Source organism: Nelusetta ayraudi, unplaced genomic scaffold (assembly GCF_046127955.1).
Source record: "Nelusetta ayraudi isolate G7.1 ecotype Tasmania unplaced genomic scaffold, CSIRO-AGI_Nayr_v1 ptg000005l, whole genome shotgun sequence".
NCBI classification, from domain to species: Eukaryota; Metazoa; Chordata; class Actinopteri; order Tetraodontiformes; family Monacanthidae; genus Nelusetta; species Nelusetta ayraudi.
In genome coordinates this window covers 2,227,135-2,249,123 of record NW_027466055.1, presented here as the reverse complement: position 1 = coordinate 2,249,123, position 21,989 = coordinate 2,227,135, and the positions used below count along the sequence as shown (strand labels likewise).

The window sequence follows — 21,989 nt, the reverse complement described above, 5'->3', positions numbered from 1 at the left end:
TAAAGAATATCTTCTCCTAAATGTGCAGAAAACAATGTCAAACGAAATTAGAGAGACTCAGGGAATGAACACTAAGCAGCAACATAACCTGCTTGCTGAATATGGGGGAAGATTTTTTATTCTTGCAAGTGCATTATTTAGAGTCTTTAGGCTTCTGGTGACTTGCTTAACATGCTGATGCATATACGCAATTTGGGACCATTGCTCAAGACTGCTGAAACGATGAACGTTTGCAAGTTCTTTTAGGATAAGGACAATTAAGAAAAAAAAAAAAAATGCAATTAGCGAGGAGATATTAGTGGAATTAGCACACTGGGCTGAACTTGGTCAGCTCCCCCCTGCACGCAACCCCCCTACACGCACGCATGCACGCACGCATGCACACAAATCTTGCTCTTAGCACCAAACTTTTGCCCCAATGCAACTCTTAAACTGAGCTCCCATTTGCAGTTCATAGAACCAATAACAAATAGGAATATAGCATGACTGAAAAATTCATACAACACTCAAACATTCCTGTGCAGTAATGTTTTATTTCAACTATACATGCCGTGTTAAAAAAAAAAATCAACAAAAAATATCATGAAACAAAGACCATCATTATTATTTACACATTCACAGTACAACTTTACATCCTATCTACACGCTCAAATACTCTGGAGATAATTTATACAGCTGGCATGGCATCACCATGTTGCAACGTATTTTAAAATCTGAAGTACATGACAAACTCTGGGTTATCTGCACATACACTGAGCTCAGACTGAAATGTGAAGGCTTCAATTAAAATTGCAACAGAGACTCCACTTCATATCGCAATGTACAAGGCAGTAGAGCAGTGTATGTTGGGTGTATGTCTGTGATGTCAGTGTGCATGTTGTCGAGTAAAAAAGAGCCCAAACACTGGTTCGATGACAGGCAGAAAGTCTTTACATACAATCATCACTTGTAAACAAAATGTGGCTTTGGGCTAAAAACGGGCAACTAACACTTGCGAAGGATTGCAGATGTCACCCAAATTACGCACCCATTGCTAGGAAATATGATCCCTCAATCACCCCTACTGGCCAACAGAAATATTTCCTGCTGCTGAAATCCTGGGGAATTACAGATTAAGCGTGAACGCCAGCCATGCCAACAGACGACTTACATGTGAGTGCTGTGTTAATACATTGGCTGTGGGCAGAATGTGATGCGCTGAGCCGGCTGCACCACAGTACAAGGTCTAACCACCCTACATCCCCTCTGTCAAGAAAATACATTCACTGCATGGCACCTCTATGTGGCAGAAACCTTTTTTTGTTCCAAAACTGGTATTAAAGGAGGAAAAAAAACAAACATGTTTGTACCCTAAACAGATGGGTTTTGTCTGTTGTCTTTATACAGTTAGCAATGAAAATTGAAAGTGAATTTTGTTTTCATTCTCAGTTCAGTTTGGATTAGGTAGTCCTCCCAAAACATCCTGCTTTTTCTGTGATTCTTTGTATATATATATATATATGTGTGTGTGTGCGTGTGTGTGTATGTAAAAACCCTAATATATGACAATAACATACAGCAGACAAACTGACCTTGCCAATACTATATACTGTAGTTCATTTTATGAATAAGGCACACGATGCACAGATTCAGGTTCACTTGCCTAAAAATATTTATACTCCTTATTTATAATATGTAAGTATATATACAGGAGCTTGTCATTCCCAGCATGACTCATTTGGACACATTGGTCAATGGTGCGTTGATTGTACACTGGCCACTTGCAGGAAAGATGCACGGGGAGCTGCTAATCAGAGAGGTGCAGTGCTCTTGTTTGTTCTAGTGTCAGGATACAATACCTTATTAATAGGTAATGAATACAATTAATGCAGGAAGAAGATTCTATTTTTCCAGGAAACAGTTCAGTCTACTGTTTTTCTATTAGGGTGACACACAAATTTAATAAAACAGTAATGCCCCAAATGTTGAATTCAAACGCATGGGACAATTGGTGTTGCTTTATTTTAATATCACACACTCTTAAATAACTCAATAAAATGTTATCTTAGCAAATTATTCTTTTCAGATTTTGTCTATAGATTGAGATGAGGAAAGTGTGTATTCTTTTAAATACAGTTGCTACATAATGTAAAAGGTCTCTTGAACCGCCAGTATAATTCCCACAAAGGGGGAGAGGAGGAGGTACGAGCAGATTTCACTCGCATATTATAGTGTGTTTGGTTGCTTAGAATTATATTTCTTGGCCTCTGTCTGCCATGTAATGTAATTCCATCACATGTACACAAACTTATTCACAATCACACTCACATACACTCAGGCAGAGCTGCACACCCCTGTCAAGGGCTCTCAGGGTCTGGTAAACAAAATATCAAAGACAAAACTTATGTCTAAAACCAATAGCAGCAAATGTGTACGTACAAATTACAGATGAGTTCCATCCAGTACGACTAACTATATGTCACCCCAAAGTTGGGTAAACTATAGCAAGACAAAAAATATAAATTGGGATGAGATAGAGAAATATTGAAGTTGAGGGACAGTGACTTAGGTCTCACGCAGGTCTTAAGGTGCATCCTTAGAAACAACATAACATGACACAAACTGGACATGGCAGTCAAATTTGTGCGCACATTTACACCAACCATTGTTGTTTACCAAACACACTCACTAATTTGCTCTGTCCTTTGTTCATTTGCTGCTTCTTTCTTGTGTTTGCAATTGTTTGTACGTTGAGCAAAACACTTATTTATAAGTTTGAGATTTATTGAATACTCTGCCCTCAGCCACCTTTTGACCGGCGACATTAACGACCTTTCCTCTTTGTTCAGTTCACATTAGTGGGAAGACAGTGCTCAAGGGCAGTGACAAATAAGACCAATTCTTCAAGTATTCCGTTGTTAAAACTGGGACCACACACTGTGCCAGCCTCAGTTTTTCCTCATACCTTACAGGTAAAGGTAACGGGTGATACCCACTATTTGGATATAGGACACAGCAAGCTTACTACTGTCCATTCATATCCTTAAGCTACCATGACAAAGGTGATGGATCAAGAAACTAGGGATCAAAAAACCCCAATGAGTATCTTTGGCCACATGTGTGATTTTTCCCTTTTTAGTGTAAGCAAATGTGCATATCATTTAAAGGGGAACACACCTCCAGTCAGGTACACAAACACACAATAGGCCCTACTCTCTTCCTTGTCCCCGTCCCTCAAGCCCTCAGGGCTAAAGGCTCTTCAGTCATGTCCAAGAGCCCCCTCAAAAGTGTCCATGCGCTTTCAATAGCTGTACTTGCTGACCACTCGCATTTGAGGAGTCTGTGGTGAAAACCCGTTGGGTTTAGGGGGCACATCTGGCTTTAGCGATGGGGTCCGTTTAAGCCCTGTGCGAGGGAGGGAACAGTGCCCGTTGTAGCTGTTCTGTCGAGACACAGAGGGAGGATGGGGTGAGTGCATTCCAGCCCCCATTCCTCCACTGTGGGAGTCAAGTCTGGAGGGGGGTGTTGGGGGCATGTAACCCCCTCTGTTCATACTGTGTTGGCGAGACACAGATACCCCCATGGTCACTCCACTTGGGGAGGTGGACAAGGAGTGTCTATGAGAGGCACTCCGATGGAGTTGATACCCACCTCTTTGCCTCTCAAGGGTGCCACCCATGCTCAGGCTGCCTGTGGGTGTGGTGGGAGTGGTGGCCATGGGCACGTCAACCCTCTTTGTGGGGCTGTGCCTTGGCAAAGAGGAGGATGGAGAATACAGGGAAGCCTCACGACTGGGCACCCTGGGTGGTAATTCACTCAGTTCCTCCATGGGCTCCAGTGTTAGATGTTGCCTTGGACGGGGCCCCGATCCCTCTTGAAGAATGGCCTTTGGTGTGGCCACAGAGTCATTGATGTGTTTTAAAAGGTCATTGAGAGTGTTTCTGGCATCAACTGACCGCTTCTGGTCTTTCCTACTTCCCTTGGAATCTGGATTTTTCATCCTTCTCTCAGACGAATGCGGCAGCGTATCATCTCCGTTGTCAAAGTTAGAATGGTCGTGAGTGGCATTTGGGAGAACAACAGCACTGGGGATGTGGGAATGCCCCAGAGCAGGGTAAGGCTGGTGGGACTTGGAGTTTGGTAGAACAGGAGAGGAAAGGTACTGAGGACTCTTGGCTGATGAGTTGGGTTCTTTATGGTTCCCACTGACCTTCCCCTGGGGCCTCTCCCACTGGTTTTTGATGGGCTGTAACCCTTTTTGTTGAAGTACAGGGGTGGACTCGGGTGTGGGAAGGGCAGCCAGCTCTGGTGGCTGACAGCCATCCCTCAGGATCATGGTCTTGGTGTCACTGCTGGATGTATTGAGGTCTTTGCCACTGCTTAGCAGATTGGTGAACAACTTTGGAGAGTCAATGTTGGTTTGATGCTCCTATGACACAAATCAGTGGATTCACATTAGAGATCAATTCACATATTCACTCAAAACTCACTCTGTGTGTGTGTGTGTGTGTGTGTGTGTGTGTGTGTGTGTGTGTGTGTGTGTGTGTGTGTGTGTAAGTAATTTTACTTGTACCTTTACAGGACTGTCAAACAGGCCATTGAGCTTTAGAAAGCTGCCAGTTGAGTCTGAGCAAGATGGCGCAGATTCTGTGTCCTTATTTGCACGTCTTGGCTTGCGGAGAAACGAGTCTCTATAGCAGAACACAATCAGTCCTGCTAGAAGGGCGCCCATCAGAAACGCAGCAAACACACAGGTGATCAGGATGTTCATGTGGACCATCTGGTTAGTTTCTCCCTCTTGGTTGTCCCACACACCTATAAAACAATGGATTTTTGAACCATTAGTTAGATCAAAATGCTTGAAGAAACGCGATCACACTTTTAATTGCAGAAATATGCAAAGTTGTGCATGACCACCACAATGCAACAGTTTTGGCAATAGAAACGTAGGGCAGGTAATCAGTCACATGAAAGTCAATAATACAGATACATTCCTTTCCATTCCAAGACCCAGAAAGTATGATAAGAAAAGCTGTTAGATACCTACAACCATTTCACCATCTACAAGAGGAAGAGTGATGTTAGTTGAGAAGTGAGGTTTTAATCTTTTATTATTTTCTTTACCATGCATTTCTTTACCACAGGTGAGGATAGAGATACCTCCATGAGATGATGGCAAATCAAAAGATCAGCCAGCAAGAAGTTGTTGAAAGGAAAGTAAAGCAGTGGTTGCCCCAAGTGTTTGGACTGTTGCGTGTTTTTTTTCTTAAAGTTTGTTAGTAACCACAGACATTGAAAGTTAGTCATCCACCGTGCGGCTCCCACAATGTGGGAGAGCAAGCCCAGTCAATGATCTACCAGCCAGGGTAAACTGCTACTAAAGCTAGAGTTAAAATTGAGCCCAGATAGACGGAAGCTACATCCAAAGAGAGAGGGGTGAAAAACAGTTACTGCGAGACCTAAAGATTTGCAAACTAGTAATAAATTATTTGAAGGACAGTGAGACAAAGGAAATAAATACTTTAAGAATACTAAGAATGGATTACGAAAATGTATGACACATTGAGAAAATTAAAATGTCTATATTAAAAACATTAAACTTAACAGTGAGGTCTACATGATGATATAATCAATAAACAACTACTATTGTGTGTTTCTACTTTGTATGTTATGAGCTAATGGTTCACATTTGTGTAGCTTTGCGATAGTTTTGGACCAATGCAGCATGCTAGTGGCCTCCCTGCAGGCCTTACCCTCTCGGACCCCTGGAATTGAGTCTAAAGAATTGGAGGTGGCTGGGTCATCCTGCAGCACAAAGCCTGAGCCGTAGAGCTCTGGACCAGGTCCAGAGCTGGGGCTCTGAGTGGGCATAAGTACTGGGGGGTGTATGGGCCCATTGGGGTGGACAGTGACTGGCGCTGATGAAAACTCCATGTCTGTGATGACAAACAAACTGTTAACAAACTGTGCAGATGCTGATAAAGCACACCGTTATCATTCCAGTTAGAACTCATGAGCAATTCTTTAGGGAGGTGACGGATAAAATGGTGAAAAAACCAGTTAGCCTTTCAACACAACGGTGTGTGTCACACAGAACAATGAAAGTGTATACTTTTGTTCAAACACAATTTCCAATGGAGAAAAGATTATACATCAACATTTCAATTGGAGCTGGGACAAAACAGCAGGGACAGCAGTGATTTGATGACATGCAAGAGAAGGAGTATTGGGACAGGAGGAGATGCGTGGACAAGAGGATGTGAATCTGCGCTGAGATGGAGCAGTAATGTTCTCTGGTGACTGTTATTTGTGACTATGAAAATGAAGCAGGTGGCAGTGGCATTCAGAATATGGATGGAAATAATAAAAAAAATGCTGGTGGAAAGACAGGGTTGGGGATGCTGAACTCAAGGAAAGAAACCATTTGAGTAAAAGATCAAACTAACCAGAGGTAGGGTCGCCAAATGATTTGTAATCTGGCGCTGATGTAGTGCCCAAAAATGCTAAAAGAATTAAAAGAACAACAAATCAGCATAAAAGAATTCAGAGGAAGTAAATAAAAACGCTAGGAGACACGAGGGGTGCAGTCTCTTTGTTCATTGTTTTTACTGAAAGCCCTCTGGTTCTGATCAATACTGGGGTTCAGCCTGAGTCATGTTCAGTTGGTACAAATGAAGGGACAGAAGCTTTAAATCAAAATCGCTGAAGGCACATTTCAAGCCAGCATATTTGTCAAATCTCTACCATTTGCACCATCTGAGCAGGATTCTGAATTGTACATGTCCAAGTTTCTGACTTACGGGCAACTTAAGTTACAGGTGGCCATGTACTGTATGCAGATGTGTGTGTTAATACTGCGCACATTGATCTTTATGTAGGGGGACAGTTACTGAGGTGGTTACTGGTGTGAGTGTACAGGCTCATGGTGTGTGTGAGATGGGTTTGTCTTGCATATACATACATATGTGCTTGTGCGTGTTAACATTGTGTATGTCTGTGTTTGTGAATGTGGCCATATGGAGGATGTAGCATGGAGATGACATGCATACCTTGACAATCTCCCAGGTGGGCGGTGTTTCCTGATTCAACGTCCTGATCGTATCCAGTCCTTAACAAGAGCAAAATGGCAGATTAGTTATTTGATCTAACTTGTCATCTAATATATCAATAAAACTCTAAAAACAGATGACACTTACAAAACACCTGGCTGTATCCTCTCACAGGTCCCCTCAGGCCTCCAGCCGCAGTAAGGATCCCTTAATGCAATACAGGATCTGGTGGCCAAACAAACACACAGGCATTAGTCCATCATGCTTATCTGTCAAAGGCTCTTCAATCGAACAACTTTCAAAGATCCACATGTGCATCAGTGTGGACTTACTTCTGGCATGAGGAGTGTCTTTCACAGCGACTCAGGGGAATACGTATGACGCAGCTTGAAAACGCGACATAAAGGCTGTGTGCGTCTTTGTCCACGTGCAGCGAGAGGACTCGCTTGTCATCCTCGTGGTTCGACAGGCACCTGGGAAGACCAGAAACCTGATCAGAGCTTCATCAGGTCAGTGGTTACTGTTTCAGTCCCACAACAAGTCCTTTTCACAGATTTACGTCATTTGGACCTCTTGACACACAACAGCATGTGGATTGGCACTGAGGAACAAGTTCATAAAAATAGAATGGCAGCCAAAGTGCAAAAAGCAACAAGATCAATAGAAAGAAAGAAGAGGACACTTGTATATCGGCCTACTTTGCCTGGTTGAAGACGTCAATCTCCTCCAGGAGCAGACTGTCATTGAGAGAAATGGACGTGGTCTTTGCCAAAACCTTGAGGACGACCCCTGACTCGGCCCCAATGAACGCCACAGTGTAGTTCTTGTAGGGTCCTGCCTCAGTGTCCACAGCCAGCGCTGTCAGTCGGTACCTTTGCACACAGCAGAGAACCATGTGTTACTCACAGCAGGGGGGTTATCCCATTAAGGAGATTCTTAAGAGGATCTAATTTGTTTCACTGCAGATTAGAATGATATGGATACCTGTGTGTTCATTTTTTGAGCAATCTATATTGCATTCTCTCATTAATTGAATGTGATATGATGTGTCTCCTGGCGTGAACATGTGAAATAATTTGTAATGTCAGAAAGAGTTGAATAGGCGGATCCTTCATCCATGAGGTTCTTGATTAGCATGTCATTTTTTCTTGGTCGTACCTGACACGGGTCCTCGTGAACCAGGGCTCGTCTCTTAGAGAAGGCACAGCCATGTCCATGAGGGGGTGGGACTTGATAAACTGCAGGGTATCATCTGGAAACTCAATGGAGCTCTTAGAGGATGCAGCTGGACCGTGACCGGCACAGGACCCAGGTCTAGAGTTAAGGGTGCACACACAGAAAGAGCAAGAGGTCAAAGATCAGTCCATAGGATCACACACATGGGAGTCATAATAAGCTGGTATTGGAACAGATGAAAAGTGCAACAAAACTGGGTCTAAGGGGTCACAGCTTATTGAATTACGGAGAGGTCTCAGCTGGAAACATAAAATATACATATGCATAGTTATCCCTGATTAATAATTCACAGTGGTAATAAGGTGCTTTGTGGACTTTGTGTTTTGGCCACTGAGCTGTGCCGCAAATATACATTCTGACTGTAAACAGGTTAAATATGTAACATGTCTAATTATGCCAAATTAATTATTTAATCACTGGCAGATGGTGAGTGGGACTGCCCAGACAAAGCCAATAACTTGGTACCTTACTTGTGGGAAAAAATAGATTTCATTCACTACAGAATGACAAAGGAGGAGTTGAGAATAGTGAAGGAGGGAAAAGGTGGTGAAGAGCTGCTGAGTCGAGTGCCTCCTCCTCAACAAAGAGACATTTACAATCCTTACCGGGGTTTGGGCAGCTTCTCCTCTGGAAATGGAGTCCATACAGAGTCGGGAGTCTTCTGCTCTTTGAACCGACCCAAGAACGCTTTTTCGATGTCCGGCATGGAGAAGGCACACACTGCTGATCCTGGGATACTGGGGGAAAAAATAAACAGCATCAACATCAAGTTTATGTCCAGAAAACCAAAGTTTCTGTCCACAACACTGGTTATCTTTCCAACATTAAATCTCTTCTGACTGACCTGTTCATCTGTGTGGTGAACACTCCCACCACTGAGGGAACTCCATTAATGTTGATGATGTCCGTGATGGACTGAAGCACATCAAAGTAGAAGAAAGACTCTCCTGGCACTGAGCAATTGAGTCTGGCCTTCACAAATGACGTCCAGTGCTTCTCCAGCACCCTCTGTGACCCACCGACGTCATTCTTACAGATCCGTGCCACACGAGAATACACAACCTGCATGAAGCAAGGGTTTAACAGAGGACAGGGTTGGCTGGAGAATTGGGGTAGCCGAGAAAGCGTCACTGAAAACACTTAAACGTCCTGAATAATACATATCTCCTCCCTGCAGTGGCCACACATGACTTAACAAACAGAAGAGAACGTGGGTGGGTGTGTTTGATCGCACATATTACAGACGTTGAGAGTACAAAAGGAGTATGGAAAGCCATTGGCTTGGACAGTTTTAATAATTTACCAGCAAAAGCCTTCGTCAGAGGCCAGGTGTCACTGAGGCATTAGTCGGATTGAAATATTTATTGGCCGGAGGTTGATGGAGGATGCTGGCTTCCTGTGGCTAAGCCTGACCAGCTCAATCAGGATGAGATGAGACATGGTCATAGCTGAAGCCCAAACATCCAAATGCCCTGTTTGTGTGCGTGCAAAATATAGAAACAGGCTGACTCAGAGCATGTCCTGCACGGAGAGATGACAAATCCTCTCAATATGGAAACACGGGATGTTCAAATTCCTCATGTATTCTCGTCTGAAAACCGTGAGGCCCATTTTTGCATTAAGGCCAACATACCACACATATGTGATGTTTTGTAAATGTGCCTGCTTACCTTGCCCAGACTGCTCTGCTCCACAGCAATCTCTCGGTAGAAAAAGTAAACATAATTCCCATACTCTGCAGCGTGCAGGAAATGAGGTTCTGAGGGAGAGACAGAGGCAGAGAGTTGAAGTGTTTTTCTGCAGCGTCACCACCACAGTGCATGTTGAATATTTTAGGGATTTGTACACGACTGAGGGTGACCTAGATTGCCTGGGAGAGAACGGACTATATCCCCAGGAAGTTGGAATGGCAGGAGTATTTCCCATCAATTCAAAACAGCTTGTATAGCCACAAATATGCACGGTGAAAGAACAATGGGCTATAAAGCAAGTAGACTTACTGAAAGAAAGAATAATCAAAAAAATCACACCTTTCAGCCATTTGGAGTCATACTTGATGGTCCTCAAGGCTGATCCATCGCCCATACTGCGGTAAATGACAGCGTCACTGGCCTGGAAGTCCGCTACAGTTGCAGAATAAAGCTTCCCCTCTGCAACACAAAACCAAGTGAGGATCAGCCGCTACTCAACAGCTTGTTGTTTCTTCTTGTTTATATGGCTCTTAACTGGAGGACTTGTTATTGCTGTGGGCACAGTTACTGTGGTGAAGACGCAGAGGTGATAATGAGAGCATAAGTAGGAACACATCCCCTTTTCCTCGAGCAAGACCATCTAAGCGTGGGCGCGTTTGACGCTCACCAGCAAAAAGGGCAACGTTGGTTTGCTTGGAGTCAAATGGGCATCGTGCCAGTCCACTGATCTCCTCTCCATCAAATTCCAGGTTATCCAGCTGAGGGGAACACAAGAATCACCCACACATTTAGAGGCGTTTTGTCAGGGGACATAATCAAAACGAACACACAGATGATCACTGGCACGCACATTTCAGTCAAACTCAGAATTAAACATTTACAATCTATATTTCTGGTTCCTGTTTTCTCACTAAATGCAATTCCTGGCAGCAGATACTGACCCTGTAGTATCTGCACATGGGGTTAAAGCCATTGGTACCACAGATGAAGACCAGGTCATCGTTTCTGGGAACCAGCACTTTGATGAAGTTGTGGCACTCGTCCTAAAAAGATACAATGTTATAAAGCATTTTAAGTAGCAGCTAAAAATCTGGCTGTTTCTATTCTGGTCTCATTCCCTGTCGGCGTGAAGGAACGAAAAAGCATGATTTTTTTTTTTTTATACGTACTCTGTGTTTTCCCTTGACGGCGCACATCTCTCTGTCAGCTTGGCCTGATCGCCATGTAAGCTTCTGTAAAACCCAACATGATGCATTAGACACACGCACACACACGGTCCTTGCTTTTCCACTCTCATTTTACAACCTGTCCAGTCGGTGATGAATGGCTCTCTATTTTCTATGGAGCCTTTTTTTAGTATTTGAAATGAGGGAGCAGCTTGGCAAGAGGCTTACCCGGTAAGGAATGATCTCATTCCTGTATGATTCTCTCAGACTGACCAGGTACACCTGATCTCTGTGGAGGGAAAAAAAAAAAAAAAAATGAATTGGACAAATGAGATATGACACAAGAAAAATGTAAAATCTTTCCAATGTTCAGTTCAGTATTTTTTTAAAAAAAAATACACAAACTCTTGCAACAATCCGTATGTCCTCTGGACTCCACTGTACTTTATCTATGTCACATCTATTTATTGTTTTGAGCATCCACCTCGTGTTGAAAAAGATTTGTTTTCTTCCCTTTCTGCTAAAACAGTACCTCAATCTGACGCTGGCAGCAATGGAACATGTGGTGGTGATTATTGCGGCTCCAAAGGTGGGAGTTCTATACTGTAGATGTCAGAGTGATTTCCTGCTACAATATGAGTGCTGCCGGCCAGACAGATCCTGCTGTCCATAAATACCGAAAGACATGTAAAGATGCCAACAGTTTCCTGACAGAGCATCAGGCCAGCGTGATAGACACTTTGCCTGGATCAATACCTCCCATATACATCAAATGACGGCCTACAGATCCAATAACGCTAAGAGCTTTCTTCGGCCCGTACGCCACTGTTTTCCTGCCACTGACCTGACTGAGTGTAACGGCATGGGGGATGTGTGAAAGAGACGAGGTGATTGTGTGAGTGTGTTTACCTGCCAGCAATGAACAGAGTGTCCTGAATCTTGGTCATCAGCTGAAAGTCAAGGCGATGTTGCGACTCGTTGCCAGAGGGCCGGCCTCTGAACACAGGGTATCTGCGTGAAACTGGGGAGATATAACACACACAAACTCTGTTTTTTTTTTCCCGTATATGCAGTTTCACACAACATGCAGACAATAATAGAACGCCTCTGTGATAGGACATCATATTAAAGGCAAATTTGTTGTAGAGGGAACCTTGTATGGACAAAGAGAACTCGTCTCACAACATTGAGCATGTCATCACTACTAAAAAGTGAATATATTTGGCATCTGCTTTATACAGACTGCTGGTAATTAAGGTCATGGCTCGGCAAAAATACCTACTAGTTAATGACAACTTTGTTGTGTATGCCAGCATGTCCCCGTTCTCTTAGTTCATCACTGATCAAAAGAAGAAACTAACTCAATGCCAGGACATTTTTGATTTGGCCTTATAATAGCAATGTGTGCAGCAGATGCCTTTAAGGTGTTTGCTTTCACTGATGTTGTGGCCAAAGTAAACTTGTGGCTCTGCTGCGGTCATTTTCTTGTGTGCATACTCACAGTGTGCGTCAACGATGTCGAGGGGCACACTATCCTCGGGGAAGCTGACTGCGAGGAGAGTGCGTGAGGCTGCCAGCAGCAGCAGCAGCTCGCTGAGCAGAAGCGCAGCTCTCTGGCCCATGGCTGCTCGCAGACGGCACTTCCTGTTTCACACCGGTGGAGATGTTACCTGCAGACAAACACAGAGGGTGTGCTTTTTCCAACTTTGTGTATATTTGACAGTCACATGCACCTCGCGATCTATTAATTGACAAGTCTAAACCATTGTACTGATGCCCTTTTGTACTGCTAAGACCAATGCTAACTCACACACCATGGGCCTGCCGGGTTACTAATGGCTGTGCTGACAGTGGCAGGGCTTGGTGTTTCCCTCTTTCTGCCGCTGCATCTGCTGTGAAAGGGAAGGTCAGCCAAGTGACTGGTGGGGCGTCTCTGTGTGTGTTGGATGCAGCGGAAGTCCAGCCTGTTAGAAATGTAACGGCCCTGCTGTCTCTGTGCATCTGCGCCCCGATCAGTTTCTCCTAGGTCAGGCCCAGCACTAATCAGGACATGGCAACTTCATCGGCATCAATAGTATAGGCTCTGCTCTGACCTCGGCTGACTTCCATTAGTGCTCTGTTGGCTGCGATTGCACCAGCTTCCCGTTTGTTCTGCTGCACTTCAATGCACCGCAGTGACTCATTCATCGTTGTGTAATGAGGATGTACATTTGTTTCGACATCATCACAAACTCAGTTCATAACATTTCACACCTGCCCATAGACACGACACATCTGCAACTACACCGGCAATCATTTATTGTGGGAGGGGCTGAGGAGGAGCTTTAAAGACAAGACTTTGTCTGTGCATATTAATGATCAGTATGTATTCAAATATTTATGAGGCAAACAAATTATTCATGCAGGCAAAGCCTGAACGGATATAAACAATTTACTGGGAGACGTCACACAGGCACAGGGATGGATTAGCTGGAAGCACACTGGGACAAACACACACACACACACACACACACACACACACACACACACACACATATGGTTGCACATACATAATCACTCTTTGAACTGGGGTACTGCAAAGACTGATGGATGTGTGTGCCCACGAACACACACAGACACTGACGCACAGTATTGACTCATTTTTCAATTAGCCCCAGAGCACACCTGCTCCATTGCTGTCTGCGAGCCCTGCCTGCCAAGCCATTAGTACTGTGATTGATCCACACAGGAAGCATGACAGATCAGCAGCCAGCAGGGCGATCTATGGACTCCACCATATCGCTGTAGCCATGTGACAAATTTGGACCTGTCACTACCTCTGCTTTCTAAAAGGCTCAGAGCTTTTAGAAGGCTCTTTTCAAATTGATTGTAAAGTAGCCCCATATTCTGAGACATAAAGTGCTGACATCACTGGTTTAAAATTAGAATGTTCGCACGCAAACTGTACAGCTCTCAGAATCTTGCGCGTTAATATGAAGCATATGTTCCGTCATTAAGTTTCTGGACACGGTTACAGTGGGGTGATGTGTCATGAATAAGAATTGGAGTAGTTGCTAAAGAATGACAGCATGTTTGAATCATCGACAGAGAATGATCACGGCGATTAAGTGCTGTTGAAAGTACATCAGCAACATTGTGACTCTGTGGCCAGAAACGGGCAATACTCTCAGTATTGTCAATTCCGATAATATTGTCAATATGCTCAGCCAATTGTTAAGTAAAATGTTGTATATATATATATTCTATTTGGAATACATCTCCACATATAATCACTCGGCAGGTTTGTTTCAACATCTATGTTACAAGTTTAAATAAAAAAACAACTGTTGGCAATTTATTCTGAGGAAGGAAAGAGACACAGAGGCATTTCGTTAAGAGCAGTAGTAGCAGTTGAGTCGTCTGTGCACCCAGAGTGGTGGTGCAATCATTTTTTTTGCCCCAAGTCCAAGTCATTTGATTTTGAGTATCTGCTGATGCAGAGTCCTGACCCGATACTTAAGCAAATGATTAGGGAAAAAAAAAAAGAAAAGAAAAAAAAACATCCAGGTTGTCCTTGTAGTTGTTGTTTTATATTTAAAAAACAGATACTTTTAAGAGAGTCTTTTCTCATAATATAAGTTTTGTTTGTGCAGCCTTGTTTTCAACAAAGTAGACTAAATGTATCTGTCAAGCTTATCAGCGGTGTAGTACAAAAAATGTAAACAAGCAATAAATGTCCAAGCCGTAGAGAGGAACAGCTACAAAAGACACAACAATAAAAGGTAAATACACCAAGTTCATGTCTCTGCTCTGTGGTGCAATCCTACAGACTGCATGCCGTGGTTCTGGCCTCAACTTGGTCATGCTTCCAGGTAAATCATTTTCTTGGTTCTCAGTCCTGCTATATATGGCCCCTTCGAAAGTGCACGCACACACGCACAAACACACACTCCTACCGTTCCCCCTCATTTAACAATTTAGTAGAAAAACACTCTAACCAGAGGCAGAAGCTCAACCCAGATCTCCCATGATTCTTTGCATGGTAATAGCCATACTGTGGGGAAGAAGGCTTTCCTTGGAGCATTTAATGCAAAACAGAAACGGGAGACATCCAGAGGTCAGCGGTCTAAAATTACTTCTCAATCTCGAGCGATCCCAGCATGCTTTCTATTGACTATTCTTTTGCACTCTCTGGTTCCTGCCCTTAAGTCTGTGTGTGTGTGTGTGTGTGTGTGTGTGAGTGCGCGCGCGTGCGAATGAAGGAGCGTTCACGCACATATAGGCCTCAACAAGCCTTGAGACGCAAGGCTTGTCACGCAACTCGACACTGTTCAGCCTAGCCTTACGCTACCTCTGTTATTACAGGCTTTTCAATGTCCTAAAACCATACGCTTTCCCTGCTGTTTTTGATGGCTCAGGCCCATAGTGCTTAACATTGGGAGGGAAATGGGGGAGGGGGCTCTGATGGATGGCTACTCCTTCTCATGGTGGTTGCCGGGGTCCGTAGCCCAAATCTAGTAGTTACAGCTGAAGATTTAGTGCTGCAATTCCAAGTTGACAACGTTGCGCTTATTCTCTCTTAAGCCAAGATTTTAGCGGTATACGCCAGCCCCGCCTTGCACTCTACTGCACGGTCGCATTTTGCAGACGTGCTGCAAGTGTGTGGATATGGGTTTGAAAAGGGTTTGCAAACGAGAAGTGCGGTTCAGTCAGCACGGTACGTGAGGTTTTGAAAGTTGTGTATGAACGAGGTGGGTGAGTGTAATCCCAGCAGGACAATAGGGACTGCTTGGGGCTGCTTTGCTTTTCATTGTGAAACACACTAAGCTGGCAAACCAAACAGCAGAGGAAATCAACACAAGTTCAGTTTGAGGCATTTTCCTTTATCATGAGAGACAGTTTTTGGAAAAAACAAACAAACAAAAACAACTGCAAGCTTCTTGTAGAACAGTTGCCTCAACTTTCAGCAGTGGCTCCAAATGTGTAATCACAAGAATCTCGAGCCAACCTGATAATTAGGCTAACCGTAGTGGCTACTCCTTTTCCCACTGTAGTAACAATCGCTAACTGGTTGCGTGCCATTTGCCTAAGGACAACTTTGAAAGGGCTTGGTTGGACTTGCTGCTTCAAAGATTTGGCAGAAAGAGTGGGCTGTGCCACTCCAAAACCAGGCTTCCCTCCATTTCCTCTGTACCTTTACTAGGGGAGGAGTGAAACAGGAGAAAGGCTGTTCTCAGCAGTAGTTCCTCTATAGTGGAACACAAAGGCTCTAAGCTGCAGGTGTGACCGGGAAAACAAAAGAGGCTTTGGGCAAGTCATCACAATTGAGCCCCACCCCCAGTTAGTGGACCCTGGTTTGTGTGAGCTGTATGGGGGGACTTTTAAAAAGGGGGTTCAGAGAGATAAAAGCAAACCCCATTAAAACATCTTGACTCCTACTGCAGCACACTGGGTCAAACTTTTATTGCTCAACTAATTTAGCAGGCGCAGTCTTATTTCTGAGCAGCACTTTAGGGCAACCATCACCCTGTACGGTTTAATGGCAACTGTTCCGGGGTTATGGCTGGCTGTAGCGGAGGTTAACGGCAATCGTTCTGGTCGCTGAATTGTGACCCTGTGACCAGCAAGGCACGTCGGCCAGCTGTGCTGTCAGGAACTAAGGACAGGTTCTGATGTTTGACCTGCCTGGAAGTATTACTCCTGTCAATGTCACGTGGGTATATTAGTAACTAATTTGTGTTTATACTGCATATTTAAATCATCACAAATCCCGAGAAATATTTCTGTGAGAACCTGGAATCTTAAAAATATTTTAACAGGTTTATAGTAATCTTTTTTTCATTTGGTTTTGCTGAAGGCAATATGAAAACTACAAATCTACATTCTTCTAGAGCTCGCAGCTGTGTGCTGGAAGTGATTCAGATGTCGAATTACCAAAAGTCTTATCCGTGATGTCAGTCCAAAAAAAAAAATAAATGCAGTGGCGCGTGATTATTCATATTAATTTAAAAGGCCAACACCGTTTAATTGCAATTCTACATGAAACTCAACAGCAGACAACAACCATTTACAACCACGGCTGTGGATTAATTAATTTGGAATTAGAATTGAAATGCTAATTTATCATTGACAGAGCAAAATGGCTACACTACACAGCTTGCAAAAGAACCACTTAACCCTTATTATACACTTGCACACACCCAGGGAGGAGAGCGTTGAACTAAACGACTGCACCGAAACAGGTCTGCACCCCAGACCCAAAAGGGAATAACATTTAAACTGACACTGTTACAAAACAACAACCAACAACAAAAAAACACCATGCACAAGAACACTGTTATGAGTCCATGTTTGTTCCATCCAGGCTTCCCAAGGCATTTTCACTAATTTTATTTATAATTAAACAAAAAAAAATCTGCAAAATAAAGCAGTACTGGCATCATGGTGTGAGAATATTGAACTTTTAGCAACCTCAAGCCAACAGTGAGGCACTGCAGGTGTTTTGTTGTTTTGTTTCATTGCTTTTTTGTGAGGACCTGAACATCTTTTGTGGCCAGAGAAGTTGACATTGAAATATGTGATCTAGAATGAAATAATTGCGGAAGCCACGAGAATGAAAGCCAATGTTTTTGTTGTTGTGCTAATTTTCTCCCACCGAGTCATTTCAGTTCCTCCTCAGCAGGGGGCCCTACAGCTCCCTAAACGCCCCATCTGCTTGTAAGGAAACTTTTACTTATTTTTTGTCAGTTCAGTGAGACAAGTGTCATGTAAGTAAATTTTGTACTAAGAGCAGCTGTAAAATTATAGTTTCATCGTTCATATCTACAATTCAGTGACTCGACAGCCACGCTGTTACTGCAGTCTGCTTGAGAGAGCTGCTCTAGGACTGAATAACTTTGGTTGTCTTGTTTGGCAACACTCTCATGAGAACCTGCGAGAACACTGGTCACCTGCCCAGCACTCTCTCATTAGAACATGCTAGTAGTGGTACAAGTACTAGTTGGACTGTCCTATACCAGGATGTGACAAAAATGAATCGTTAAAAAAAAAAAAGAAATGAGTATACGACTATTATTTTAAGGTGGAAACCTTAAAAAACTTCCTTTAATTGGCAACAGTATACATACAGTGCAGAGACTGATTTTGTTACAATGCGTTCCTCTTTGAAGTGAAAGACCACAACATATACGTCTCATCCAGGGTCAAGTACTCAAGATTAGTTTGACCTGGATGACATAGAATCTACACACTACAAGTTTGCTCAGACATGAAAAGAAACACTGCAAAGTGTGGCTGTGTTTAAACGACTCAATACGTTGCGTTTGTGATAAGTGTAGCGCAATATAAAAATTAGACACACAACAGAGAACAAATATTCAGAAGTGATTTTAAAACGAACTACTCTTCTCCGAGGTCAGGGCTGTGCTTTAATGTGGGTGTGATGTCGCATCCGCACAATGTACTGGCTCAGTCGTACAATTTAATTTAATTTCTTTAAACTTTTCTTCAATCTTTCAATTTACCTTTGAAATGACATTACCTTGCTTACACTAACAGTAATTTGTGCGACTGAACAAATAGGCGTTATGGTCAACCAGTCCTCGTCTCGTGAAGAAAAAGCCTCACACACACACACACAGGGAAAGAACGATGCCGTACAATGAAATTCAACAATTGCGCTGCATAAATACTTTGTTGTATTTTTTTCTTTTAGAGACGTTTCATATGATTTACTTCACTTACAGCGTGTGCCTTGCCGCAACTGAACCTATTATTTGATCCAGCTTGCCTTATCATGGGAACCTGCAGTTATGACTTGCCCTGGTGACACGGTGTCAGACCGTATCTGGTCACATTCAATAACCCATCATAAAAGACTTATTATCAAACAAGCACCTCGATTTGGCGAGTTACATTTTACCCTCCCTTCATTTCCAGGACAGAGCCAAGTTTGACTTGTTTATTTTTTTTGACGTGGGCATCGTCACTATACTCACTTAACTGACCATCCACGCCAAAGCCCGGGCTGCAGTGGTCGCATTGTGAGGACTGGGGCGTAAAGGCATTCAAGTTTTATCCGTGGTAAATCTATTCAGACCCCCTTTAGCCGTCATGTAGAACTCAAACAAAAGACAACAAAGAGCCGGGGACAGCGGCGGAGCCACAGCGGTGACGGAGCTGCGTTCAAGTGCCTCCAGTGCAACTGAGGCGTGGGATGCGCTGCCGGACTGCCCCGCTGTCCACCAGGGTCAGGAGCGCCTCTACAACAAGCGCCATAGCGCAGGAATAGCGTCTGAAATACATCGCGGGGGTTTAAACAAGAGTCAGCGAGTAAGCGGCCAACGAGTTTAACAGCAACCCGTGACGGTATTCCCTCGCCTTCCACGCGCCGCGTCGCTTCCCCGCGAGGGTTTTTTTTTTTTTTTGTAGAGTCACTTTAAAGGCCAACGGCGACGGTTAAAACCGAAACACGCGCTGCCGCTTAAGGCTTTGCAGCAACAAAAAAATACAATAAAATAAAATAAAATAAAGGCAACCGTTTGCAAGCCCATGTGGCTCGTTAGTTAGACACAAAGCTGATGGGACTCATCAACTCGGCTTTATAAATAAACGTCTTTTAATAAACATCTCTCACAACTTCAACATCATCACCCCCCCCCCCCCCCCACACACACACACAATTTCAAAGGTCTTTAAATTTGCCCTTGATTTGTCTCTCTGTGACCCGGGGGTCCAACTAAATCTGAAAGTAGAACCGAAGCAGAGGTTCGGCGAACCGCCGAGGACACCTTACCTTGAGCATTGGAAATCACTCATGAATGGAGGTGGTGGGGGGTCCCAATCGATATTATATTCCTCTGGTAATAATCCATGTAAGAGAAAACACCCGGCACGTAATATCCCTGTTAACTGGGAGCTCCATCCGGACGCCGCCACTTCTTTCTCCCTCCCTCCCTTTCTCCCTGTCTCTCTCTCTCTCTCTCTCTCTCTCTCTCTCTCTCTCTCTCTCTCTCTTCTATCCGGTTGCACGCAGGTTTTCAGCTCCGCTCGGCCGTTGTGTGACTGTCTGTCCACGGTGGACACTGTGCTCCGTCCCTGGGCCCCTGCTTGCCTGCACTCTGCTGACTGATCTGCTCTTCAGAGCTGTGCCACGACCGCACAGCCTCCCTCCCCTCCCTCTCTCTCTCTCTCTCTCTCTCTCTCTCCACACACACACACACACACACACACACACACACACACACCAGCCAGCCCCCTTTCCTACTACTATTAACTTCAGAAAAGCGCAGGGACTAAAGACAAAGGTAAACAGCGTCTTCGCTGCTCCTCCGCGAATCGAAAAAAACAAAAAACAAAACAGTTATGGGGAGTAACGGAGTTCGTGTCGTGCGCGGACCTGCGGAGAGCGCGACGTAGCGTATACAAGTAATGGAACAACGTTAAAACACACACACACACACACACGCGCGCGCGCGCGCACGGGACATAACGCCAACCCTAAAGCGTTTACGCGCAAGCAACTTTTTTTTTTTTTTTTTTTTGCAACCGCCTGCACGCTGCGCGATGCATCAAACACTGTTTAAAAAAATAAAATAAAAAAATAACAATAATATTCGCCGAGGCGTCGGCAGCAACACGGAGGGGGAACTGACAAAGAGAAGAGGTGAGTAAACAAGAAATGGTGCGCCGGCTCCTGTTCCAACACCTTGAGAGCGCTTTAAACAGACGCCGCCGAGCAGCACGGGCGCGTGCACTGTGTGGTTGTGAAAGGGAAACGCACGCGTGGCGTATGAAAAACACCATGGTTTAAATAAAAATGGTCCGGACCTGAACTCTATCAGTCCTGCAGCCATCAGTTTTGCGGAGCTGCATAGCTGCGCGAGCAGAGGAAAGGACCGCGTATCCCAGCAAAGACTCTCTAGTTTGCAACGCCTCTGACTTTCTCTGCGTAATGCGCAGAGGGAAACGGCAACAAAAACAATGTATACATGAAAAAAGTCAACATCCAACGAACAGCAGCGAGCAACTCACCTCATCGGAACTGGTTTGTTTTGTTATCCGTTATGCGCTGCAGTAAATCCTCCACACAAACCCGAGAGGGGCAGAAAAAAAATATTGAGCGCGTCCCAGTGAATCAACTTCTCCTGGCTGGGAGAAAAACAAACTAATGCACGGCAAATGGTGTAATTCGACCCGTGCTAAGTCAATCCATCCAGGGAGAGAAGCGCAGCCTACCAATGAGCAGCGCTCTCGCGGCAGTCCCTCCCCCAGCCATCCATCTCTCCTCGCTCGGCTCGGGCTCCTCCGCTTTGCTTTGGCTTCCTTCCTTTCTTTCCTCGAGCCAAGAGAGAAAGGAAAAAAAAAAGAGCCACCCCTCCTTCCCTTCCCTTCCCTCCCGCCCAGTTCTCCTCCTGTGTGACCCCGTATTGCACCCCCCTCTTCCCCAGCCCAAGCCAAAAAAAAGAAAAAAAAAAAAAGCCAACCCCTCCCCCAACTCCAAGTCAGCAAGAGTGCCTTGTTAAAATCAAGGAGTAAAAACACAGCTTTGGAAATGTTTGGATAGAAGCGGGAGGCGGTTTTAGGCACAAATCTTCGAATTCAGCTTCACAGAGACCATGTTTTTTTTTTTTTTTTTTTTTTACTGAATGCGGGGAGAGGAGGAGACTCACTGGCACTGCCAAGTCAAACCACAAAGCCTTTCAGTATATTCCGTGTTATTATTATTAGTAGTAGTAGTATTTTTAATACGCCGTCAATGTCTTCATGGAAATCCACACAACAGCCACAACAGCAAACTTTTGCAGTAGCGTTGCGTTTGTCTTTGTCTTTCCCGAGGCCTGTTTGCACTGTATCTACAGCCACAATCTGCATCACCTTAACTCGCCTAC

General features: G+C 44.2%; 1 protein-coding gene and 1 long non-coding RNA gene across 8 annotated transcripts in view; one reads left to right on the top strand and one right to left on the bottom strand.

Annotated features, from left to right (window-relative positions):
- LOC142903400 (uncharacterized) overlaps positions 1–21,989 on the top strand; it is a 105,926-nt gene that overhangs the window by 22,745 nt on the left and 61,192 nt on the right. The gene's annotated exons all lie outside the window — the stretch shown is intronic.
- The window catches only part of sema6d (semaphorin 6D), a 123,311-nt gene continuing 101,835 nt past the window's right edge, over positions 514–21,989 (bottom strand). The window contains exons 1-20 of one of the 7 annotated variants that reach the window (XM_076048933.1): positions 21,337–21,360; positions 12,623–12,791; positions 12,031–12,142; positions 11,350–11,410; positions 11,125–11,187; positions 10,897–10,998; positions 10,623–10,713; positions 10,295–10,414; positions 9,935–10,023; positions 9,109–9,326; positions 8,870–9,001; positions 8,187–8,342; positions 7,727–7,900; positions 7,361–7,501; positions 7,176–7,253; positions 7,029–7,087; positions 6,426–6,482; positions 5,733–5,915; positions 4,553–4,794; positions 514–4,408 (exon numbers count right to left, since the gene is read on the bottom strand). In XM_076048933.1, the coding sequence (XP_075905048.1) occupies positions 3,281–4,408; positions 4,553–4,794; positions 5,733–5,915; positions 6,426–6,482; positions 7,029–7,087; positions 7,176–7,253; positions 7,361–7,501; positions 7,727–7,900; positions 8,187–8,342; positions 8,870–9,001; positions 9,109–9,326; positions 9,935–10,023; positions 10,295–10,414; positions 10,623–10,713; positions 10,897–10,998; positions 11,125–11,187; positions 11,350–11,410; positions 12,031–12,142; positions 12,623–12,743 (3,327 nt within the window). In that variant the 5' untranslated portion in view covers positions 12,744–12,791; positions 21,337–21,360 and the 3' untranslated portion in view covers positions 514–3,280. Of the gene's footprint in view, positions 4,409–4,552; positions 4,795–5,732; positions 5,916–6,425; positions 6,483–7,028; positions 7,088–7,175; positions 7,254–7,360; positions 7,502–7,726; positions 7,901–8,186; positions 8,343–8,869; positions 9,002–9,108; positions 9,327–9,934; positions 10,024–10,294; positions 10,415–10,622; positions 10,714–10,896; positions 10,999–11,124; positions 11,188–11,349; positions 11,411–12,030; positions 12,143–12,622; positions 12,792–19,894; positions 20,088–21,132; positions 21,317–21,336; positions 21,361–21,989 lie in introns of those variants that run through there. The other 6 variants (XM_076048918.1, XM_076048925.1, XM_076048940.1 and 3 more) reach the window with 6 other exon arrangements.